Genomic DNA, 23,047 nt, shown 5'->3' on the forward strand with positions numbered 1-23,047 from the left:
GTTATGCCAGTATCCAAAAACTATCAAAGCGTGGGTACTCGCACAGCTAAAAGTAAATCGGGTAATGTCTTTTGAACACTGAGTGTGCAACAGAGGAAACACTGTCTGCTCTAACAGTGTGAAAACCAAGGTACTAATGCAAACAATCCAAATGAAAACATTTCAATATCCTATACCGATAACTCCTAACCTGAAAGCATATATCTCACAAACTACATTCTACTGTGTATTCATACACGTAAATAAAATACGTCATGTGAACCAATAACGTTATCATGAATGCATATATAAACATGCTGAATAAACATGCTAATACTGATAACCATAAAGCTGGACATAATTGTAACCAAACCAAGTTCGCCACAAACAAGAGTGAAAGTGCAGGTGCTCGAAATGTCCCACAGTGAACATGCTCCGTTTTCAGGAGAAAAATGTGTGTTATTTAGCCCCTGTCTGTTGACAGGCACAGACTGTATTGCACGAGGGTATTTTAAAACGCACTGGTTACATTTGTTTGTAACACACATTTTTTTGAGATATATGCTTCCTTAGATCTGTCCCCTGAGGAAGGGCTGGTCCCGAAATGCATTGGGATGCATAATGTGATGTGCAATAATTTAATGATTGCAACTCATCCACCCATGGAATGCAGTTTATTTTGTGGATAAAATCATGGATTTTCACCGGTCACACATGAATAAAATGTGACATCTGTTTAAAAACTACGTTTGGCATTAACATTTGATATTTTTTGATTTATATGGAATTAGACCAATGGTCTTCAAGTAGTGCACGGAGGTGCTCACTCCATAGAGTGAGCCTTGCATTAGTATCCAAAAACTCCCTATTCTCGGCCTATAAAACGGGCATTGGAATGTCACGAATGACCTCCGCATTCTCTTCCACTGTGAACAACCCCACCGAAGTATAGACCTCCTCATAATAACGGGCAAACTCGTCACTATGAGCTGTGGATCCGTCGTGACCCCCGAGCCCGTAATCTGCAGCTCCGGTACCAGACGCGATCCCCAGACACCCTTCTCCAACCATGCAATAAGTTTCCTGGCCTTATCGCTGTTTTCATAAATTCTACTTTGGGTGTTAGCGTGTTGTTCCCTCGCCCCATCGCGCCCCAGGTGTTTGTACTCATCTCGAAGGAGAGCGAGGCGGTGTATATTCCCCGGGTCCCCAGTGGTGGAGACCTCCCTTTCCAAAGGCGATTGCTCCGCCTCAATCCATTCAATTTCCGCCCTACTCTTCTTCTTCTGCACCGAGATTAGGGAGAGAGCCTCCCCCCTGACTACAGTTTTGTAGACCTCCCAGAGAGAGCAGTCAGTCAACCGTCCCTGCGTTCTCTCGGAAGTAGCTATCAGTTGCACGCACCAGCTCTTTTTTGGTAGCGGGTTCTCTCAACCGCCAAGCGCTAATTGGGGCAACCCTAGCCACATTACTTGGTCCGACTTTCAGTTGCAGCCAAATCGGCGAGTGATCAGACACTCCTCTGGCCAAATGACGTACTTCCTGGACAAACGTCGCCTGCGACGCAGGCATTAACACATGATCGATTCTGGAGAAAGAGTGGTGCGCTGCTGACACATGCGTATACTCCAAGTCACAGGGGTGCCGGAGTCTCCACCAATCAACCATACCCGTTCCGGAGACAAAACCAGACAACCATCTGTGAGAGGGCAGTAACACACCCCCTATTACCATGATGCCAATGGGCAGCGACAAGAACACCCTGCTCAGATCACGAAAGGTGCCTGTCTGCAGTGCGGGGGGAACCTATACAGAGAGGAACGTGATGGTTTTGCCCTCCCAGAGTCCCGAGATGCCGACATAGCGGGCTCGATTATCAGACCAGGTAGCTTGTATGGTGAGCGGAAAGGAATTTTTGACTAGAATCCCCACCCCTCTGGAGCCCGAGGTAAACCGGCATGTGCAACCAGTTTATACCCTCCTCTATATAGCGCCATACATCTCTTTCCCATAAGATGAGTCTCCTGGAGTAAGACCACATCTGGTGACCGGCGCCTGATCAGCTGCCCCACCATGGCACGTTTAATCTTGTCTCCCAAGCCATTCACGTTCCAACTGAGAGCAGACACTCCCAAGCCCAATCTAGCTGAAGCCATACTCATCCCCGAGAATTCTGAAGCATTCCGTGACATCCATTGCGAGCACTGGTCATAAACAAACACAAAACAAACAAAAAACCCCACAACCCGACCCCCAACCCTGCACGCAACTTATGCACATCCCCAATTAGCAGTGTGCCTGTCTCCTCAGATCTAACTACGAAATCTAAACGTAGAAAACGGAGGAGGACCTTACAACAGGCCACCAACCTCCACCATCCCAACCCGCATACAAACCCCATCAACAATATCACATACGGAAAACCCCCAAAAATATTGGCGTCAGTGGGGGAAAAGAGATCGCCCCGATCAAACCAGCGCCCCCGCCACCATAGTCAACTGACACGATCAAAAAGGGATCATTGTTCCTCATTGTCCATCGGGGTGTCCCCCCTCCGCGTCCGGCCCCTGGACTCGATCCAGCCAGTCAGCTGCAGCATCGGGATGATCAAAAAACCAAGCATTGCCGTCGCGTTCTATCCGGAGGCAGGCAGGGAACAGCATAGAGTACATGATTTCCGAGGCGCGCAACCGTCTTTTAATATCCATGAAACCCTGCCGTTGTTTCTGGACTGCCTGGGTAAAGTCAGGGGAAAAAAAGCAAGGACGCGTTCTCGTATGCCAAAGGTCCGGAGGATCTTGCAGCCTGCAGAATAGTGTCTCGGTCCCGAAAGTTCAAAATGCGGACAATCATAGGACGAGGAGGCGCCCCCGTCTTCGGGCGTCCACCGGGGACTCTGTGGGCTCTTTCCACGGTGAAAAAGTTACTGAGGCCCTTGGGTTTTAGATGTTTCAGGATAAGATCCTCCACGAACAGGTCCGGGGGCCTGTCCCTCCGACCTTTCCGGTACGCCAAGAATGCGGACGTAATTGCGCCTCGCACGTCCTTCATATTCGTCCAGCTTACGGGCAAATTGAGTCCGAGACACCTTCAGATCTCTCACCTCTCGCTGGAATTCCGACACATCGTCCGTGAGACTCGATGTTTTGATCTCGAGTGATTTGACCTTCTCCGTGGTTTTAGTTAGGTCAGCTCGGATTAGGCCCACCTCAATAGTCACTGTGTCCAATTTGGAGTCCATCCTACCGAGGGAAGACTGGATCCCAGTGATCGCTGCCATCAAGTCTTTCAGTGTCGGGTCCGCCCCAGATGGGCCACCCTCCTGGCCACTCACTTGAGCGCGTCTCTCGTCCATCGGGGAGCCCTTGGAGAAACTATACTTTTCCAGTCTATTGGACTGAACCGGTCTGGTAGTCCTCGATGTTTTTGGAGGTAGCTTTTTGGGGTCCCCCCTCGCCGCCATTATCAATTTCTGTACGGGCACTAACTCCGCCAACCGAGCTAGGCCAATGTTTCGCAAAGTAAATCAATGCAATAGCGCGTTGCTCCATAATGGCAGGGGTGCACTGCGCAAACTAGCTTGAGAGGGGAACCCGGAGGCCCCGCAGATGTGACACGACTTCCGTGGATCGAGTGCCACCGCGCACTTCCGGTTCCACTCGCCGTTGTTGTTGAACTCCAAAGTGGGCAGTGCCACACGCAGGGTCCCGGTGGCGCACCCCAAAGGCCCAAAAGTTCCAGACAATGGATTTAAGTCATCGGAGCGCCCAAATCGTTTCGAAATTTCGTCCAGAGGCTCAGACGCCGGTCCCCCACCTGATGGTAGGGACGGGGCTCAGGATGATGTGCCGGATGGCAAGTCAGGATGTGGCGGCCGGCGGAGCCGATGCTCAAGCGGCCACCTTGGTCGCTGGCACGGCTCCTCCCCCCCAGCATCTATTATTTTTGATTCTTTATCAGGAGGTGTTATCAGGAGGTGGTGCCTCACCTGAGGTCTGTGAATTTTCTCTTTTTCTAGCGTTTGAAATGACTAGGGAATCTAAGAGTAGCTGACCTTTAATGTAAGCAGGATCCCCAGGAGCGGACCTGTACTTTTTTTCTATTCTTGGGTTTATGATCCTAGCTCGTACAGGATCTTTAAACAATTCTGGGGAATGCTTAATGACCCCTTTAATCATGGGTAATATTTGAACAGATTTTTGTGATTGCTCAAAAGTGTCTAACAAAAAATCTTCCTTTGCCTCTTCTGAGTGCATTGTTACATTATGATAGATGGCAGCCCTATTAATTAGATGTCCAAACCCAATATTATCTTCAGGAGGAGATGGTTTGGATGGATATGTATGTGGGTCAGGGATATCTGGTACATCTTGTGGGTTTGGATATTCTCAGTCTGGTATATCAGTAGGGTATGGTCTCCCCCATCCCCTTTGTTATACTCATCTTCATTCTGAGGAGGTGTCTGTGGAGGTGAAGATTGAGGTGGAGAATTTTATGGTGAACGAGCAGGTGAAATTTGAGGTGAGGTTTTAAAAGTAATAGAAGGTGAAAAAGGAAGTACAGGAGACGAAGGGTGCATAGGTGATGTGGCAGAGTCTTTCTTCGTGACAGGCACTGGAGTTGAATGTGCTGTATCCATCTTCCTCTTCTTAGGTGGCATAGTGGAAACATGTCCTGTTTCTGGATCTATGTATATCCTTTTTTGCAAAGGATCAGGGCTAAAAAGCTCTTCTTGAGAAATTGCTTTCAGCGCCGTTTTTTTCGGCTTTGGGCCTGGTTTCTGCTTGTCTCTAGCCTTAGGAGTTGTTGTATAGTCCTTTGGCATACTTTTTGGCACCGAAGGTATTGTTTTCGGAGTCAAGGCCTGGTTCAAGGGCTTGGTGGCATCGAAGCAGGCTTTGTACGTTACGGCACCGAAGATTTTGGGGTGGAAGCAGGTTTCAGTGCCATCTTGTCTTTAGGAGTCGACGGTTTCGGAATGGACATCTTTCGATTTCGGTGCCGAGGGAGCTGGTAGTATCGGCCCGTGCGGTTTGCTCGGTATGGAGCTACCGGAAGGCTTTGATATTTTCTTCGGAGCCAGGCTCGATGGCGGGGCTTTCGAAGTAATGTCTCGGTCTCGACTGGGCCCCAAAGGCGGAGTTTTGACCTTAGCCTTTGGTTTAGGGGTTGGAGCAGTCGTACTCATGCGTTGACCTGATGGTATAGAGTCATCGGAGTCGTCTGCCTCAGATACAATCTTGAGATCATCGGAATCTTCCTCGGGGACACATGGACCTTCGTCGAAGATGTCAACCGGTTCCGGAGCTGATCTCGACATGTCACGTCGACGGACCCTCTGATCTCGAATGGTCTTCTTGGATTGAAAGGACGCACAAGCTGTGCAGCTCGACTCGTCGTGTTCAGGTGATAAACACAGGTTACACACCTCGTGATGGTCGTGGTGTGGAAATTTTGCTCAACACACGGGGCATTTTTTAAATGGTGTCCTTTCCCTGAGTTGTAGGCCTCACTACGTGGGTAGGCCAAACAGGCCGCGTCGACGACCGAAATCGAAGTGATGAAGTCGAGTCTATGTATATTGATGTTAAAGTTTGTTTTTAGAAAGTTAGATTTTCGAACCGGAGCGGAAAAGTTGCATCCAAACCCAGTGGCGGAAAAAAACAATCTAAGAATGGAGCCGATGCCCATGCGCTCCATCGTCCAAGGGAGGAGTCACCTATCTCGTGACTACAAAGACTTCTTCCAAGACGACAACATGCAATCATCCGAGCCCAACACCAGGTGGCGATCTAATGCAAAGTGTAGAATCTGCAGCTCATATGCCTCGAACATTCAGTATTTAAAGGCTCCCTAAACCTTCCTTCCTCAGATCCCAATAAGAACAGAAGAAAGAAGATCAAGAGGAAGAAGACCCGCCGTGCAGCTGCTAACAGGACGACACCAACTGACTTGGCCCCAGCCCTACCGGCCTGTCGATCCTGGAACCTGCCCCTGCCTAATCCCGGCGACTCCTGCGGACAGCAACCTTGGGAAACCCAGAGGACCTGCCTGCCTTGACCCTCTTAACGACTGGGGCTCCTATCAGCAGAGGCTCTGCTGCAACAACACCCCTGGTGCCGGCCAGGAAGCTCCAGACCAGCCCACTCTGCACCCGCCGAGCCCGGCCCGTGCATGAGTGATCCAAGACCACGAGGAGATCCCCCCGGCAACTGGGACCCGATGTCCAGTGCCCAAAGACCCTCCTCGAAGACCCAGATGACGCCTGCAGACTCAGAACCAGGGGCCCCTCCAACCGCGACCAGCTGAGGGTAAGCTTTCCCGACTCCAAAGACACCCCTGCACCCGGTGCCCTGCAGCTCCCTGTGCCTTCCTTTGGGGTACCTATCTGTGCTCCAAGATCCCAACTTACCTTTCGAAGTGGTGGTCACCCCTGAAGAGGCTCCGTCCCCGAGCCTGCAGCCTTTGTTCATTTTTTACCTTTCTTATTGAATAACATTGAGCGCCCGACGGTTCAAAAGCCCCCTGCACCCAGCCGCCCGAGTACCGCTGGCCGTGCAACATTTGCCCTATCCTACTTCCCCATTTGCCCTGAACAAGTGACCAGGAGCTCAGCTCCCACAGCCGCGTGGCCTGCTAGCCAGCAGCCACCAACCGGAAGCCCCCTGCCACTCAGATAACATTGGGCCTAACTACCTCTGCACCCGGCCGCCCCTGTGCCGCTGAGGGTGAACCAACTGTACCTAACTGACCATGGGGGACCCCTGAGTCTATGCCCAGAACCCTAACTTCACCAGTCTAGTACTTACCTGGAAACCGGTAACTCATTTACCTGCCATTGGATAACATTGACTGGTTTGACTAGAAAAATCTTTCAAGTGTGAAGTTTTGGAAACTTAAAATATTCATATAAAATCAACCGAATTCCGAATTCCAAAGTATTCACATGGGATCAGGAGAGAATCCAGTACTGTACCTTGTAGCCCAGTACTGAATCGCAAAAGTAATCCTTACCGGGTTTACTAGTAACCTGTATTTTCTCCATAGGAACCCATTGTCTGCTTTTCTATGAAATTTCTTCTGTCAGCTTTTGAAAACTTGAAATAGTCTTTAAAAATCATACGAAATACTGAAACGTAATTACTTACCTGTTTTAAGTTGAGACCCCAGTGCTGGACCTAGGAGCCCAGTACTGGATTACAAAAGTAACAAGATCGTACTTAACCTGCAACCTGAATTTTCTCCCATTGGCTAACATTGCCAGAATTTCATTGAAAAGTTTCTAAGTGTGAACTTTTAAAATATCTTTATATTCCTGAAAAATCACTGCAATAACAAACTTTTTTACTAAATTGTTTTCAGCTGTGCAGTCGGCCTCATGACCAGCTACGGGGAGGGTCAACATTGCAAAACCAGCACCGATCAGATACACCTGTGGATACTTTGGGCCGGAAAGTTGCCTGAGCCGCCGGCATGGATCCAGTAGGGGCCCCTCATGAACCTTCGGTGCCTGAAGGCACACCGGAGGGAATGGGCTGCTCAAATATGAGGTGCATGACCTCATAAAACTCTTGCATTTGAGTGGGGTGGCTCTGCCTCCCAGAAATGTGGAAAGGGACGAGTCAGCCCAGGCGATGGCTCAACCACAGAGCAAGGTTACAAGAGACGCCCTTTCGTCTCACTGGCCGACAGATAAGGTGAAGTCTAAGAGCGCTTCCACTTCTTTTTGTTCTTATGGCTCCAAGACTTATTCGACAGGCTCCTCGACATGGTGTGGGACAACAACTTTGGACTCTGAGACCGTTCCCAGGACCCTCCTCTCGATCAGGACTTAGAGCGTTAAGCCGCTAGGAGTTTGAGCAATAATTCCCTCAAGGCCTTCGGATGCACAGCGCGGCAGACCTTCGGGTCATGGTCCCATTCGAGGCACCATAGGCAAAAAGGGTGCAAGTCCGTCACTGATATCTTCCGGTGATAGGCGCCACAGGGCAACAACATAGGCTCTTGGCATTGAAAACTGCATTGAAAACAAAACCCAATTGGCATCTCTAGCCACAGGGCAGGCTGTGGGAAATGGTACCACAGATACCCAGGGGTGGGGAATTCCTATCTCCCGACGCCCGAGACACCTAGATTTCTTAGGAGGGCAAGAGGTTTTAATTTGTATTTTGTCCAAAGGACAAGTAGACAGTTTTATGGTAATCTGATAAACAGCTGTTCAACCCTGTAGGTCACAGCCAGTTAATAAGTTGCTCTGAGCAATTTATTGGCAGTGAAAGGGTGAATGCAAAAGCTGGGGCCTGCACTTTAATTTCCCCAGAACAACAAAATGATAAAGCAGAGCTCAAAGTTGGAGCCAGCTCGATAAGCTCGTGCGGCTTCCAGGTCCTCCCCATGTCCTTTTATTTTCTTCAAGCATGAGACAAACATCTGGCAGTAATGGCATGTAAGAGGCTGCCTTATCTGCCTCTTGCTCTGACTTGAACTGAATGACCCCTGCCTTGTAGTCTCTGCTCCACTCTTGGGCCTCATCTTCAACTCACTTTGCTTTCCCTTCTCATGCACCCCCTCCTTTGCACTTTGCCTTTCCTGTACACATTATATACCCGGTGCCTGTACCTGCTAACCCCACCCACCACCCTCCGCTGCCCTCTGACATCCCTGACCCGCTCCCCTTGGCCTCTCATATCTTACATCATCGAGGGCTTACATTAAAGCTCATTAGTTTCCCCATGGGTTTTCATGCAGGCCTAAGACCACCCCCAATTCTGTCCTTGCACTAGGCCTCTCATCTCACTTTGTGCCTGCACCAGGGGCATTGTGAACACACCGCTGTAGAAACTACAGCAGCTGTGGATTTTTTGATGGGCCTCTTCAGTCTGCAGGTGAGCAGACAAAGGCCCATAATGGACTTGAAAGGGTGGGTGAGTGAGTGAAAGGGTGAATATATAGATGCATGGATGAATGAGTGAAAGGGTGGATGGATAGATGCATGTATGAATGAGTGAAAGGGTGGGTGGATAGATGCATGTATGAATAAGTGAAAGGGTGGATGTACAGATGCACGGATGAATACATGTAAGAGTGGATGATAGATGCATAAATGAATGAGTGAAAGGGTGAATGGATAGATGCATGGATGAACAAGTGAAAGGCTGGATGGATAGATGGATGGATGGATGAATGAGTGGAGTGTAAGGGTGGATGCTTAGATCCATAAATGAGTGAGTGAAAGGGTGGATGGATAGGTGCATGTATGAATGAGTGGATGGATAGGGTGCATGTATGAATAAGTGAAAGGGTGGATGTATAGATGCATGGATGAATACGTCCAAGAGTGGATGAAAGATGCATACATTAATGAGTGAAAGGGTGAATCGATGGATGCATGGATGAATGAGTGAAAGGCTAGATGGATGAATGAGTGGAGTGAAAGGGTGAATGGATAGATGCATGGATGAATGAGTGATGATGTAAGGATGGATGTGTGAAAGAATGGGAGGATAAGTGCAAGGGTGAATGAAGGGATGGGTGAGTCGATGGGATAGGTTGAAAGTGGATTGAGGAGTGAAAGGATGGACGTCTTATTTAAAGGGTGGATTAATGGGTGAGAGAGTACATGAATAGATTGCTGACTGGGTGGGGGATGGATGGATGGGTGGCTAAGTGAAAGGGTTGATGGATGGATGGGTGGACAGTTGAGTGTGAAGGTGGATGGAGGGATTAGTGAAAGGGTGAATGGATATATGAGCGAAACGGAAGATGGATGAGTGAAAGGGTGGATGGATGAGCAAAAGCATAAATGGATTAAGTGAAAGGGTAGGTGGATAGATGAGAGAAAAGGAGGATGGATGGGGTGGATGGATGAGTGAAAGGATGGATGGAGGGATGAGTGAAAGGGTGGATGAATAGGAGTGAAGAGGAGGTGTGGGGTGAAAGGATGGATGGAAGGATGAGCAAAAGGATGGATGAGTGAAAGTAAGGCGGGATGGATCAGTTGGATCGATAGGTTTGAAGATGGCAGGATAGGCTTTAGCAGCTACAGTAGAGGTGGAGCTCTTGATGGGCCTCTTCTGTCTGCAGCTCGGCAGACAAAAGACTCGTAATTAATTTGAAAGGATGAATGGATGTGTGGGTGAAATGATGATTGAGTAGAAGTGTGGCTGGCTAGATGGATGGATGAATGAGTGAGTGACCGGGATGGTTGAGTGACGGGTATGGTGGATGGACAAAGAATGTTATAATAAGGGGAAGGGTGAATGAGTGGATGGATTACATGGTGTAAGGATTAGAGAGCGAAAGGATGGATGAGTGTAAAGGATAAATGGATGGATGAGTGGAAGGATGGATGAGTGGAAGGATGGATGAGTGGAAGGATGGATTGATGGGTCGAAGGGTGGGTGGCAGGATGAGTGAAAGGGAGGGTGGATAGATGGAGTGAAAGGGAGGATGTATAGATGGGCGAAGGGATGGATGGTTGAAATGGATAGGTTTAAAGATGGATGGGTAGGTTTGGATATGGAGTGGATGGACTGACGGATGAACACATGGACGAACAGATTTGTGAAAGGCTAATGGATAAAATAATGAATGGGTGCCAATGTAAAGGTGAAATGCTCGATATCAGTGGGTGAAAGGATGAATGGATAGATGCTTAGATTGAAGAGACAAGAGACCTATTCTGGAGAGGATTCCAATGACTTTTTTTCGCTTGCTTGGTGTCATAAGAACTTTGAATCAACGTGGGGGTATTTAAATTTTCTGGTTACTCACTTGGCCTACACTATGCTCCTTTCTCTACCTTGGGATCATCAGGTAAGGTGTGGTGCGGTTTGCCAGCACATTCTTACTAGACAGCTAGTATTTGGTCTCATAAAGGCCACATTGCCTTTGAAATTCCTGGCACTGAACAAAACTACTTTGTAAAACAGCAGAATGCTGTCACACACAATGAAGCCAGCTCACAGATAGGAAGAGATAGCATTTTAATAAAAACAAAAGGTCTTGGTTAACTCCAATTGAATTAGTGGCTCAAATGTTAAAGCCACGAAAGTGCACCCATGATATATATCCTTGTATTAATGCAGATTTACGTTTTTCATGAATTCACATGAATTTCCTTAAGTAGGCCAGGAAACCGTAGTCCTAGAAAACATTTGTGAATTGCATCTTAGCATGAGCAAATATGAATATGCTCCAGGGGAAATCTGTTCAGTGTTTACAAGTTCCCTTTTTCTCCAACCACATTTTTCCCAGCCCTGGAAGAAACTTTACTTCTGCTGTTGTCAAGGGTAAATTTCCAACCTTTCTCAGTATGGGAAAAGATTAGAGAAGAGCTGGTGAAAACCTCCAAAATTCAAATCCTTCTATAGTATTAGCCTGACATAATCAGACAGGCTATTATCAGAGCTCTTCTATAATGAGATTGCAGCCATTAACAGCGCACTACATGGCACGAAAGGGACAAGTGGATTTTGTTACAGGACAAGTAGATTTATGAAGCTACTTGTCCCATGGACAAGTACATATTTCATTAAATTCCACACCCCTGAGGTACCCAGAGCACTGTGACCAGGGAAGACCTCTAAGGGCTGCAGCACTTATTGTGCCACCCTTAGAGGCCCTGTACCCTTTACACTCACACACTGTCTTTGCATGCTGCGTGTTTTGCAGCAGAACAAAGTGAAGAGGCGACATGGCACACATCCCTGTGTGCCATGCCTACAACCCACAGCTCTGGCATAGGTCAGTCACCCCTCTAGCTGGGTGCACTATACCAGTGGTCAGGGTACAGGTGCATGAGCCGTGTACCCCTATAGTGTCTAAACCAAGTCTTAGACATTGTAAGTGTAGTGCTGCCATTAGGAGTATATGGTGCGGGACGGTTGTCATAACGAACTTCACAGCACCATAATGGCTACACTGAAAACTGGGAAGTTTGGTATTCAACCTCTCAGCACATTAAACCCACACTGATCCCAGTGTGGTATTAAATGAAAAATGCACACAAAGGGCATCTTAGAGATGCCCCCTGAAAAACGACCTATTACTAGTGTCCAGGCTGAGTGGCTGCTTTCAGCTGCCACCACCAGACATGTTTCTGGACCCCTGGGTCGAGAGCCTGGTTCTCGAGGGGGCCTAAAACAATGCAAATCCTGGAATGGGGTGCCAAGCCTCCTCCCCTGGCTTGATGGCGCCCTTTTGATGGAGTGATTGGATGTCTTCCTCTAAAAGATTGAGATGTTCCCTTATGAGAACATGCGTGCAGGGTGGGATGGTGGGTGGGCTGTTAGAATTACGAAGCACAGGCCATGTTAGACCACTTCTAATAGCCACTTACAGGATTTCCTGCCAGCGAGGAAGGAAATCTTTGAGCCATCCCCCACATGCGGAAGAGGAATGGCTCCTTTGCCAGAACCTCGTTTATCCTTGCTCCTGTTATTGTTGACCCTACAGGCCCCTCTGGAGTAGCCTCGAGGTGACTAATGGTGTAGGCCTGTTGTCTTTGATAGGAGGGAGGAGGATCTGGGGAGGTCATCTTGAACACATCTTGTACTGTTGTCTCCGAAAGGTGCTGTCCGTGTCCTTTTAATTTTTTTCCAGCACCTGGGCAACCTGCGGACTGTAGAGGTGTTCAGCTTTGAAGGGCAGGTGGAGCAGATTCGGTTATACTTTCAGTTTAACACCAGAGAGACAGAGTTAGGTGTGGCATCTCACTAGGAGGCTAGTGCTAATCTCGAGCCATGGTGTCAGGGCATCCAGGGCTCAGCCGATGGTGGCGATGGAAATGGTTTTCTCTTACACTGCCAACTGCTCATATAGGTCTATAGTGTTCAGGGAGGTGCATAATGAGGTTCTGATTCTCCTCCTAATGTGACCTGTCATATCGGGAGAGTTGGCAATTCTCCAGTATATGACTTCCCACATCACTACCACTATTTTCCCTGCTGCATCTATTTTCTTGCTCACTTTATCTAGAGGGGGGGCACCTTTTGTGGCCTGGGCTTTGTATGCTTTAGTGCAGATTGGACCAGGAGGAAGTAAGAGGCACATGACCATGTATTTAGAGTGGGTCGCTGGGGGAAGGCTTACATTGTTGCTGTACTTGCTTTCACAGACTCTTTGAAAGTGCCTGTGGTAGATTTGAGCATATGCATGAGGCGGAACGGCACAGTGCGCTGGGTCTTGGATAGCGTCTCCACCAAGTCGTCATTGTCTTCATGGAGGACGTGCAAATCCACCTTTTTATATATGGGCACCCTTTGTATGACCTCAGGTTTGACACCATAGTAATCAGTAGGCACAGGTTCAGGAGGTGCATCGATGAGGTCAGTAGGATGAAGTAGTCTGTCTTCTCCATAAGAGGAATGGGGTGATACCTTTTTTGAGTATGGGGAGGGAGTTATTTGGCGGTGCTGCAGGTGGTGGCGGGGAGAAAAACGTTGAAGAGGACTGATGCTCTTGTGCTTACATATCATGTGCTAGGGAGCTAATGGAGGCTCCAAAGCAAGTTCCTAACTCGAAGGCTAGCTTTATCTTCCATGGCAAAGTTTCTATCTATTTTAGGTGCAGCTTTGTGGAAATCTTGTTGGTCTGCGGGTGAATAAACAGATATTTCTGCTGAGCATCCAGCTACTCTTTTAGAGACAGGAAAATGGGCTCCTACGACTCCTCCTAACCAGATGTGAAAGGCGTTTTTGTGCCGACTGTGCTCTTTAAGTTGATGGCATCTGAAGTGGATCTTGGTGCCAATGTGGGCTTAAGCGCTGGCACGGAACGGCACCTTGGCTTCAATGGACCAGAGGTGTGTGCAGTATTTTTGAGCTCAATGGTCAAGCAAGGTCTAAGCTGAAAAAGACGTAATTGGCTCCAATGGTTTCGGTCAGTACCAACCAGGGCCAGAAAGGTGATCACCCCGAAAGCAGTTTTTTTTGATCACTGAGCTCGATGCCCGAGCCACTCGGGGGTAGTGATCTGCCTCGCCTTGAGGTAGGTCATTGTGCTAGCCGGATTTGTGGGTTGGTGCCAACCATACTGACGGCTGAAGTCTTCATCAGTGACTGTGAGGCACCAGGAGCCTCCTGTTCCTCCTCAGAGTCAGAGGCCAACTCCATGCTGGGTGACCGCTGTAAGGCTGTGCCCCAGACAGGCTGGCTTCTTCGCCATCCTCAATGGCATGTTACCCAAAGATGTCGGGGAAGAATCAGACTACTGTCTCTGCAAATTCTGATGTGCCCACCTCCTCTTGCATCAGTAGCGAAGTGCTTTCTTTGATAAAAAGGGGAGGCAGGCTTGTGCACGTGGCATGATCGGGGGACAGGCAGAGGTTGCACAACTTGTGGTGGTGGTCCGTCCACAGGAATTTCAAGTGGCACTGGAGGCAGTACTGGAGGCAGTAGTGGAATGGCATCCTTTCCATTATTGTGCATGCATTCTCCGCAGCCAAGTCCCCATGGTGAGTGGCGCCAAGTCCCAAGGAGCGGCAGGGGACCTGGCAATTTGGTGTCAATCGAAGATTGACTTCTGTGGAATGAGGTCTGGAAAACTGTGCTGAATGGAGTTTCTTCAGCTGATGCCGAAAACAGGTTAGGTCTAATGGAACGCATAGCAAGTTGACGAACAGAGCCCAATTGGTACACGTCCAAACACGATGGCAGAAAAATAATCAATATACGATGGAGTTGATGCCCATGCACATTGCCAGCTAAGAGAGCATTCAGTGTACCTCATTAGTCAAAAGCCTTTGAGAAAAAAACTGCTTGCAAACGTCTGAGCCCAACACTAGATGGCAGAAGTACATAGAGCATGTGAATCTACAGTATCACATGGTACAAACACATTATTACTGTTAAATATTGTTCACATTGATCAAATATCTCAAGTTTAGAGTTTGTGCCTCACCCATGTGTAACATTGTTGACTAGGCGACTTTCACTGAAGTCTTACCCCGGCTAAAAATGTATATCTAAATAGCAACTTTGTTATACTCAAACTGCAGTGTCAATGCGGAGTGAAACGGAATTGCAATTATATTTTTGGACATCCAATTGCAAAGAATGCAGATAGTAACATTAACTATTTATTTAAAAAAATAAAAAATACTGGTGCCACTATATAGTCTTGCTGGACTTTCTAAGTGATGATTGTATGTCAATTCAGTTTGAAACTAAATCCAAACCCATTTCCTCTTGTCCACTAATTACATATGTTTCTATGCATTTTATAAAGCAAGGCGATTTTGTTATAGTCTCAAGTTTATTGTGCAACTGTGAAAGAGAAAAATAACTAATTTAAAAACACAAATCAAAGTAAAACTGCTTAAAGAAAGACTTTTCTATACAGAGGATAAAACAAACATTTACTTAAAACCACAATTTACATAAAATTACAATTACCTCTTACTACAAGATATCGTTCAATCGCCTGGACCAAAGCCAAAGGATCAATTTTAACAGGCCCTCCTTTCCACTGTTTGACATTCGTACAATCTGGATGTCGCTGCAACTGGCATTTCAATTGATGAGTGTTGAAAAATTTCAATGCTTGGGATCCTCTGTTGAGAGAAAAGCTCAAGATAATACATTAAAACGTTTCTACCGGAAGAGAAATGGAATGAATCAATTCACATACATATGACAACTCTTAATTAACATTAAATATTCCTGAGTCAGTTTTACAGATATGTAACATATTACACATCTATATGCATCATAAAGGGCCATTGGGAACACAAACTATTGGGCTGATACACATAATATTAGAGTTGCTGATTAAAGATCTCTAAGATGTAATTTTTACCAAGGGGTTCCAAGTGACATAGGCAAAAGAAGCAAAGTCTGAGTGGTCTATAATGTTACTTAGAATGCTGAAGTGTAAATACTGGTTGACACCTCCTTGTCTACACACTGATGCGGTGTATGGTGTTTGTTTACAACTGTGGTAAATGATATCTGTTTTCAGAAGCGGTGGAGATCCCAGCACCCAGACTAGTGAGAAATACTTTCATATAGTGCCAACATAGGATGGACAAAGTACAACAGCTTCCACGCATGTTGGTTTCAAAGACTGATACGCAAGGAGTTATATGTCCTTTGTTTTCAAGGGGCAACAAGAAAGTTATTACCTTAGCCCCTTAAAGCATTCAAAAGGAAACAAAAAGCAGGCTCTACAGTCTAGTGAAATTTCTAATCCTTTATAAACAAGCACTGACAAAGACAATAGGTCAGTCATTGGCTGCCAGACTTTTGGCTTTGCCAGTCCTTGCTTTCGATTCCTAAAAGAAAAAGTATTTTTGACTTAAAAAACACAGTCATTGCAGTCTCTAGCATAAAATGAACTACTTTGTGTGCAGATGTGAGCCTTGTGAAAGAGCAGAATGCAGTCACTCACAGTGTAGTCAGCCAATGGCTAAAGTGAGCTGACCAGTTGCACCATGCTGTGGTGAGAAGAAAAATGGGAGTGAAGAGGGCGGAATTTAATAAAATATCTACTTGTCCATGGGACAGGTTGCTTCATAAATCCACTTGGCCCTTTGGTGCCATGCAGTACGGATGCAAATTATGGCAGCAATCTCATTATATATGAGTTCTGATAATAGCCTTTCTGATTATGCCAGCGCTCATACCATAGTAGGGGTTGAATACTAGCAATACACTTATTTTGCCAACCTTTTCGCCACTCTACGTACTGGGGCTGGAGGTAGTGGTAAGCAATAGTTCCCCATGGTTGGAATGCCCTTTTGCGTCTGTGCAAACATACTAGCATGTCATGTGTTTTCATCAGCTCGTCTCAAATATATATTATCAAACAGAGAAAGGCTGGAATTTTACTCCTGACAAGGGCAGAAGTAAATCTTTTTCCAGGATTGCGGGGAAAAAAGTGGTTGGTGGGAAACTGACCTTGCTACTGCTCAACAGATTATGGCATGAGCAAATCTGTACATGCATTTTTGCTAGGGCTAAAATGCAGTTCACAAACATTTCTAGGACTATGATTTCCTGACCTTCTGTAAATTCTTGTGGATTTATGAAAGCTGTACATTTGCACTAATGCAAGGACATATACCATGGCTGCAATTTTGCGACTTTCTTTAAGAATTGGGTCCCTATTTAGGTCTGGTGTTAACTAAGAGCTTTTGTTTTTATTAATATTATTTCTCTATCTACCGACTGGCTTCACTGTGACATTCTGCTCTTTGACAAGGAACATATAAGCATGCAAAATAGTTTTGTTCAATGCCAGAAACTACTTTGGCAGTGTGTGATTTGAGATCAAAAGTATTTTTGCTTTAGCCAATGTTTGTTATAATGATGAGGGCACAGCAGCTCCCACAACAAAGAGGTACACAAATCATGTCAAAACAAGACATGCATTGACAAAACCAAAAGGCTGACCATCAAAGTCATACCTATGGGCATTACCAATGCTTATTTACATGTTTCCAAAACTTTTGTTGAAACTAGTTGCACTGAATTTCCATTGTATTTTTTTTTTTTTTTTTTTAGAAATACTAGCCTGTATCAACACATTTTACCAAATGATGCTTCAAAGAAATGTTACTTAAAATTTCACAGTAGTTTAGCAAAATGTTTTGGGCCATATGTATCATGCATTTTACTGGTCGCAAACAGTCCGATTCACAAAATCGGGCTGTTTGCGACTGAAAAAAATTATTTTGGGATGTATGAATTCTACTTTGCGATTAGGTAACATGTTACCAAATCGCAATTTGGAACTGCGAATACATACTGGTTTGGAATTAGGAAGGGGGTGTTAGGGATTCCCTTCCTAATATCAAATTGCAGCAGTATATAAGAAAGTTTTGCGACCTAAATGGTGTTGAAAAACATTTGCATTTCACCACCTACTTCAAGTAGGTGGCAACCCATTCGCAAATGGGTAGCAAGGGACCCAATACCCTTTGGGAATGGTAGCAATTTTTTTTTCGGTCAGGCAGTGGATCCCACAGAAAAGAACATTTCATTTTTCTTTTTTAAATGCAACCCGTTTTCCTTTAACACCTTCGCTGCGGCGGCTATTCCGCCGCAGCGCTAAGGGGGCGGGGGGGCCGCGCGGCACACCCATGCTGGTGACGGAACTGCTCCGTCACCAGCCTCGGTTGAGCTGTGCTCATGACTGAGCGGTTCCGTCAAGGCCCCGCCCGCTCAATAGAAGGCCCAGCGCAGGCGCGGAATCCGCGCCGCGTAGGCGCGTCGAGCGGGCCATGACGGAACCGCTCCGTCATCAGCACAGCGCTACCGCGGCTGACGGAGCGGTTCCGTCATCAGCACGGAAGGGGTTAAGGAAAAACGGGCTGCATTTTTAAAAACAAATGATTGCTTTACTTAAAAGCAATCACTGAAATGGTGGTCTGCTGACCCAAGCAGGCCAACATCCCACTGATTTTAAGCGATGCCTAATGTGTCGCAAATTGTGACCTACGTCAATAATATTCAAGAGGTAGGTCGATTTTCGACCCACTAGGAATCACTGAGTTTCATACATTAGGAATAGCGATTACTTAATTGCGATTCGCAGAGAATTGCAATGAGTCAATTGCTATTTCCAGCAATGCTGAATGTGTGGTGCTTTGTTACTAGTTGCATTTTTTTATTTAGTTTTTATTTTGAAAGCAAAGAATCATAAATCCTGCTTTCAAGCTTTTGCATATAATCAGAGAGCATTCTGGAAACATTACACATAGTCTCCTATTGTTAAACTTTGCAAACGTGTTTAAACTTTTTTATACTGGAACCACTAACAGTAGTGCAGTCTGAACTCACATTTCCTTACAGCACTCACAATAATAAAGGGATTCTATTATTAACCACAAATACAAGCACGAACAGCATTAAGAGATGGACACAAATATGACCTTAACTGCAGACAATGTGCTTCCCTGATCCATAATGCACAAGTTACTACTTGTGTAACGATATATCTGTAAGAGACATTAGTTAGTGATAGATTGCTTACCTTAGAATATCCCCAGACGTCAGACTGGATCCAGAATGTTTTTAGTCAGCAGTACCCCTGCTAGTCGGTGGGTGGCGTCGTGCGGGTTCGCGTCTGTCACGGTAAGCACCCAGATGCCGTCACAGAGACTACGTAGGTGCCACGGATGCGCGCTGAAGTCAGTTCTGTACACGACTTTCCGCGCCAGGAACGCAGAGTCATGCAAGAAACTGACCACTGGTATCATGAAACTAGGGCCCTGAAAGGGATGTACTTAACCCTAGAAATCAATTCGCAGAACGGGGAGGATGGGTGGGGCGGTAAGGAATCTACCACTAACTAATGTCTCTCACAGATATATCATTACACAAGTAGTAACTTGTGCATCTGAAAGAGACACGTTAGTGATAAATTCCTTACCTTAGAATAGATACCCCAGCCATACCAACCCTGGTGGAGGGACTGCGAATAAGATTACACCAGAAAGTCACGGAGACCAGAACGGCCAAAGAAGCTGTCTCTTAAGACTTGGCTGTCAAGGCAATAATGCTTGGTAAAAGTGCGCAGCGAGCCCCACGCAGCTGCCTGACAAATGTCCTGCAAGGGAACACCGCGTCTCAGGGCAGTAGTGGCTGCCGTTGCCCTGGTAGAATGGGCATGCAGACCCACAGGAGGCTCATTCTTAGCTAACGAGTAACATGCTTTGATGCACAGAACGACCCACCTAGAGAAGGTTCGTTTGTGCACGGCCCAACCTTTTTTGGGGCCCACGTAGCCAACAAAAAGTTGGTCATCCACCCGGAACTGTTGTGTGCGCTTCAGGTAGAACGAGAGACTAATTTGCATATAGCCAGGTTCTGAGCTGGGATGGGGCAGTGAGCTAAATAACGGTGATGGATCAAGCCCTGATCTTTGGACTGGGTAAGAGTGGTCTGCTTAATTCAGACACTCGGTTCATCACCACCCCCTTTTCTGAATCATTTTGTCCACCATAAGCGTGGAAGGGTATACTCAGACATGAGTCCCTTGCTCACTGCTCCATCAGGATTCAAGCAAGCCGGGCCGACAACGCCTGAAATGGCAGAAACCGGTCCCCGGAAGCTTGTCTCCTTTCTGGTGAAGAATTGGCTTGGTAGTTTGGTCTGCCCTGTTCCCATGATGCACTGGGCCAGGGACAGACTAATTTGCATATAGCCAGGTTCTGAGCTGGGATGGGGCAGTGAGCTAAATAACGGTGATGGATCAAGCCCTGATCATTGGACTGGGTAAGAGTGGTCTGCTTAATTCAGACACTCTGTTCATCACCACCCCCTTTTCTGAATCAGGTAGAACGAGAGCACACGTTTTGGTTCCAGACGATGGAGCAGCGCTTCCTCTTATGAAGGATGTGGAACGAAGGTGGGCAACGTGATGGTCTGCCTGATGTGGAAGGGCAAGACAACCTTTGGCAAGAAAGAAGGACGAGTACTCAAAAACAATCTTGTCCGGATGAACAGAAAGAAAAGGAGGTTTAGAAGAAAGAGCCTGGAGCTCGCTCACTCTTCTGGCAGAGGTGATAGCTACCAGGAAATCCGTATTTAGAGTGAGAAGACGTAAGGGACAGTTATGAAGGGGCTCAAAGGGAGCACACATCAGAAAGGTCAAAACAAGATTTATGTCCCATTGAGGCATTATGAAAGGCACAGGAGGAAACGTGTGTGTAATGCCTTTGAGGAAGCGATTAACAACGGGGACTTAAAGAGAGAAGGCTGATCTGGAAGCCTTAGAAAGGCGGAGATGGCCGAAAGATAACCTTTGATAGTGCCCAGAGCAAAGCCCTGCTGGGCCAAGGATAGTAGGAACGAATGGCCTCAGAAAGAGGGGCAGAAAGGGGATCCACAGCCTTTGCTGTGCACCATGCCACAAATTTGTTCCACCTGCAGGCGTATACCATCTTAGTGGAGGGACGCCTGGCTGCCAGAATGACATCACAGACTTTGAGAGGAAGATTGAAAACGGAAAACTGTCACCGCTCAATCTCCATGCATGGAGGTGGAGGCTGGACAGGTTCGGGTGGAGGACCGCCCCCCTGCTGCTGCGACAGAAGATCATCCCGAAGAGGCAGTCGGATCGGGGGATCGATCACCATGCTGAGTAGCTCGGGATACCAGTATCTTCGTGCCCAATCCGGAGCCACAAGGATGACTTGGGCCCGGTCGTGCTGAATCTTCAGCACTCTGGGCAGAAGTGGAATAGGCGGAAAGGAGTACAACAGACTGCATCTCCACTTGCGACAAAAAGCGTTGCAGATGGAGTGGCGCTTTGGAAATTCCAACGCGCAGAACTGATGACATTGCTCGTTCTCTTCGGTGGCGAATATTTTTTTTTTTTTTTTTTTTTGGTGGCGAATAGATCTAACCAAGGCTCTCCCCACTGCAGAAAGAGACCTTGCGCCACGTCAGAGTTCAGACGCCATTCGTGATCCATCAAGCACCGGCGGCTGAGTTCGACCGCCCTGGCGTTCAGAGATCCTGTCAGGTGTTGAACCACCAAGGTAATGCCTTGATGTTCCAGCCATGTCCAGAGGCGCAGAGCCTCCTGACACAGGGTTCACGACCCCACCCCGCCCTGTTTGTTGCAATACCACATGGCGGTGGTATTGTCCGTGAACACCTGCACTACACTTCCCCAGACAGAGGGAAGGAATGCCTTCAGTGCAAGTCGGATCGCCCGTAGCTCCAAAAGGTTGATATGGAGCCGGGACTCCGCAGAAGACCAGAGGCCTCTGATCTCCGCCTCTCCCAAGTGGCCGCCCCATCCCAAAAGGGACACATTAGTCACCACTGTGTGCTCCAGTTGGGGAAGGGAGAGGGATCTGCCATTGACCCAATTGCGATTCGTGAGCCACCAGTGCAATTGTCGAGCAGTGCCCTTCGAGATCTGGACATGATCGGACAGGTTGCACTGATGCTGTGCCCACTGGAACTTCAGGTCCCCCTGCAGAGCCTGCATATGCCATTTGGCATGTTGCACCAGCAGGATGCAGGAGGCCATCAGGCCCAGGAGCCGGAGGGTCACCCTGACAAACCCGGGATAGAGGCTGAAAGATCGGAATCATAGCCAGAATATCCCGGACTCGCTGCTCGGGAGGATAAACCCGAAACTGCGTCGAAAACCAGAGCAGCTCCAATGAAGGGGAGCTTCTGAGAGGGACATCGGTGGGACTTCAGCATGTTGATGGAGAACCCCAGCAAATGCAGGAGGTCGGCCGTATCTGAAGGTGGGCGACGACTGCCTGGGGCGAGCCCACCTTCAACAACCAGTCGGCGAGGTAGGGGAAAGACTGATACCCCTGACATGCACAGATGAGCTGTGACCACCGCCATCACTTTTGGGAACACCTGTGGGGGCGTTGGTAAGGCCGAAGGGGAGCTTGGCAAACTGAAAATGCCCCTGGCCTACCGTGAACCGCAGTTAACGTCGGTGGGCCAGCAGGACGGGGATGTGAAAATATGCGTCCTGCAAGTCCATCACTACCATCCAGTCTCCAGGGTCTAGGGCAGCCCAGACCGGAGCCAGAGTCAACATCTAGTACTTCTCCTTACAGAGGAAGCGATTGACGTTCCTGAGGTCCAAGATGGGGCGCAGGCCCTCTTTCTCCTTCTTGGGGACCAGAAAGTAGTGGGAATATTAACCACGTCCTACTTCTGGCCCAGGAACGCGCTTGATGGCCCCTTTGCCAAGAGGGCCGTTACTTCTTGTTGGAGAAGCGCAAAGTGATCCCCGACAACTTTTTTCCAAACTGCTCCAGCTTTTTCGATTCCTTATCCGGCGGAGTGGTAGGGAATGCACTTTGGGAAGTGGAGGCCTGAATGACCAGGCTCTCAGGGGTCGGATGATTTGTTAAAAAGGCAGGGTCACTCGGTGCTGGGCGATGACGCCTGGCCACGTTTTTATCCACAGGAACCCCAGTGGCTGGTCTGAACCAGGTGCCCATCAAAACATCCGTCAAGGCCTCATTGAAAGGAAGCAGAGGTTCCATAGAACTTGCCGGCGGCTGAAGCACTTTGCCGGCGGCTGAAGCACTTCAGTAAAGAAGGTTCGTTTTGGAGGGTAACAGTAGGCAGATCAAGGT

General features: G+C 47.6%; 1 protein-coding gene across 11 annotated transcripts in view; it reads right to left on the minus strand.

Annotated features, from left to right (window-relative positions):
- TRIP12 (thyroid hormone receptor interactor 12) overlaps positions 1 to 23,047 on the minus strand; it is a 1,008,257-nt gene that overhangs the window by 241,684 nt on the left and 743,526 nt on the right. For 7 of the 11 annotated variants that reach the window (XM_078668151.1, XM_078668159.1, XM_078668158.1 and 4 more), the window contains one exon: positions 15,375 to 15,547. In XM_078668151.1, coding sequence (XP_078524277.1) covers positions 15,375 to 15,547 — 173 coding nt within the window. The remainder of the gene's footprint in view (positions 1 to 15,374; positions 15,548 to 23,047) is intronic. The other 4 variants (XM_078668155.1, XM_078668154.1, XM_078668157.1 and 1 more) reach the window with 1 other exon arrangement.

Source organism: Lissotriton helveticus, chromosome 11, assembly GCF_964261635.1.
Source record: "Lissotriton helveticus chromosome 11, aLisHel1.1, whole genome shotgun sequence".
NCBI classification, from domain to species: Eukaryota; Metazoa; Chordata; class Amphibia; order Caudata; family Salamandridae; genus Lissotriton; species Lissotriton helveticus.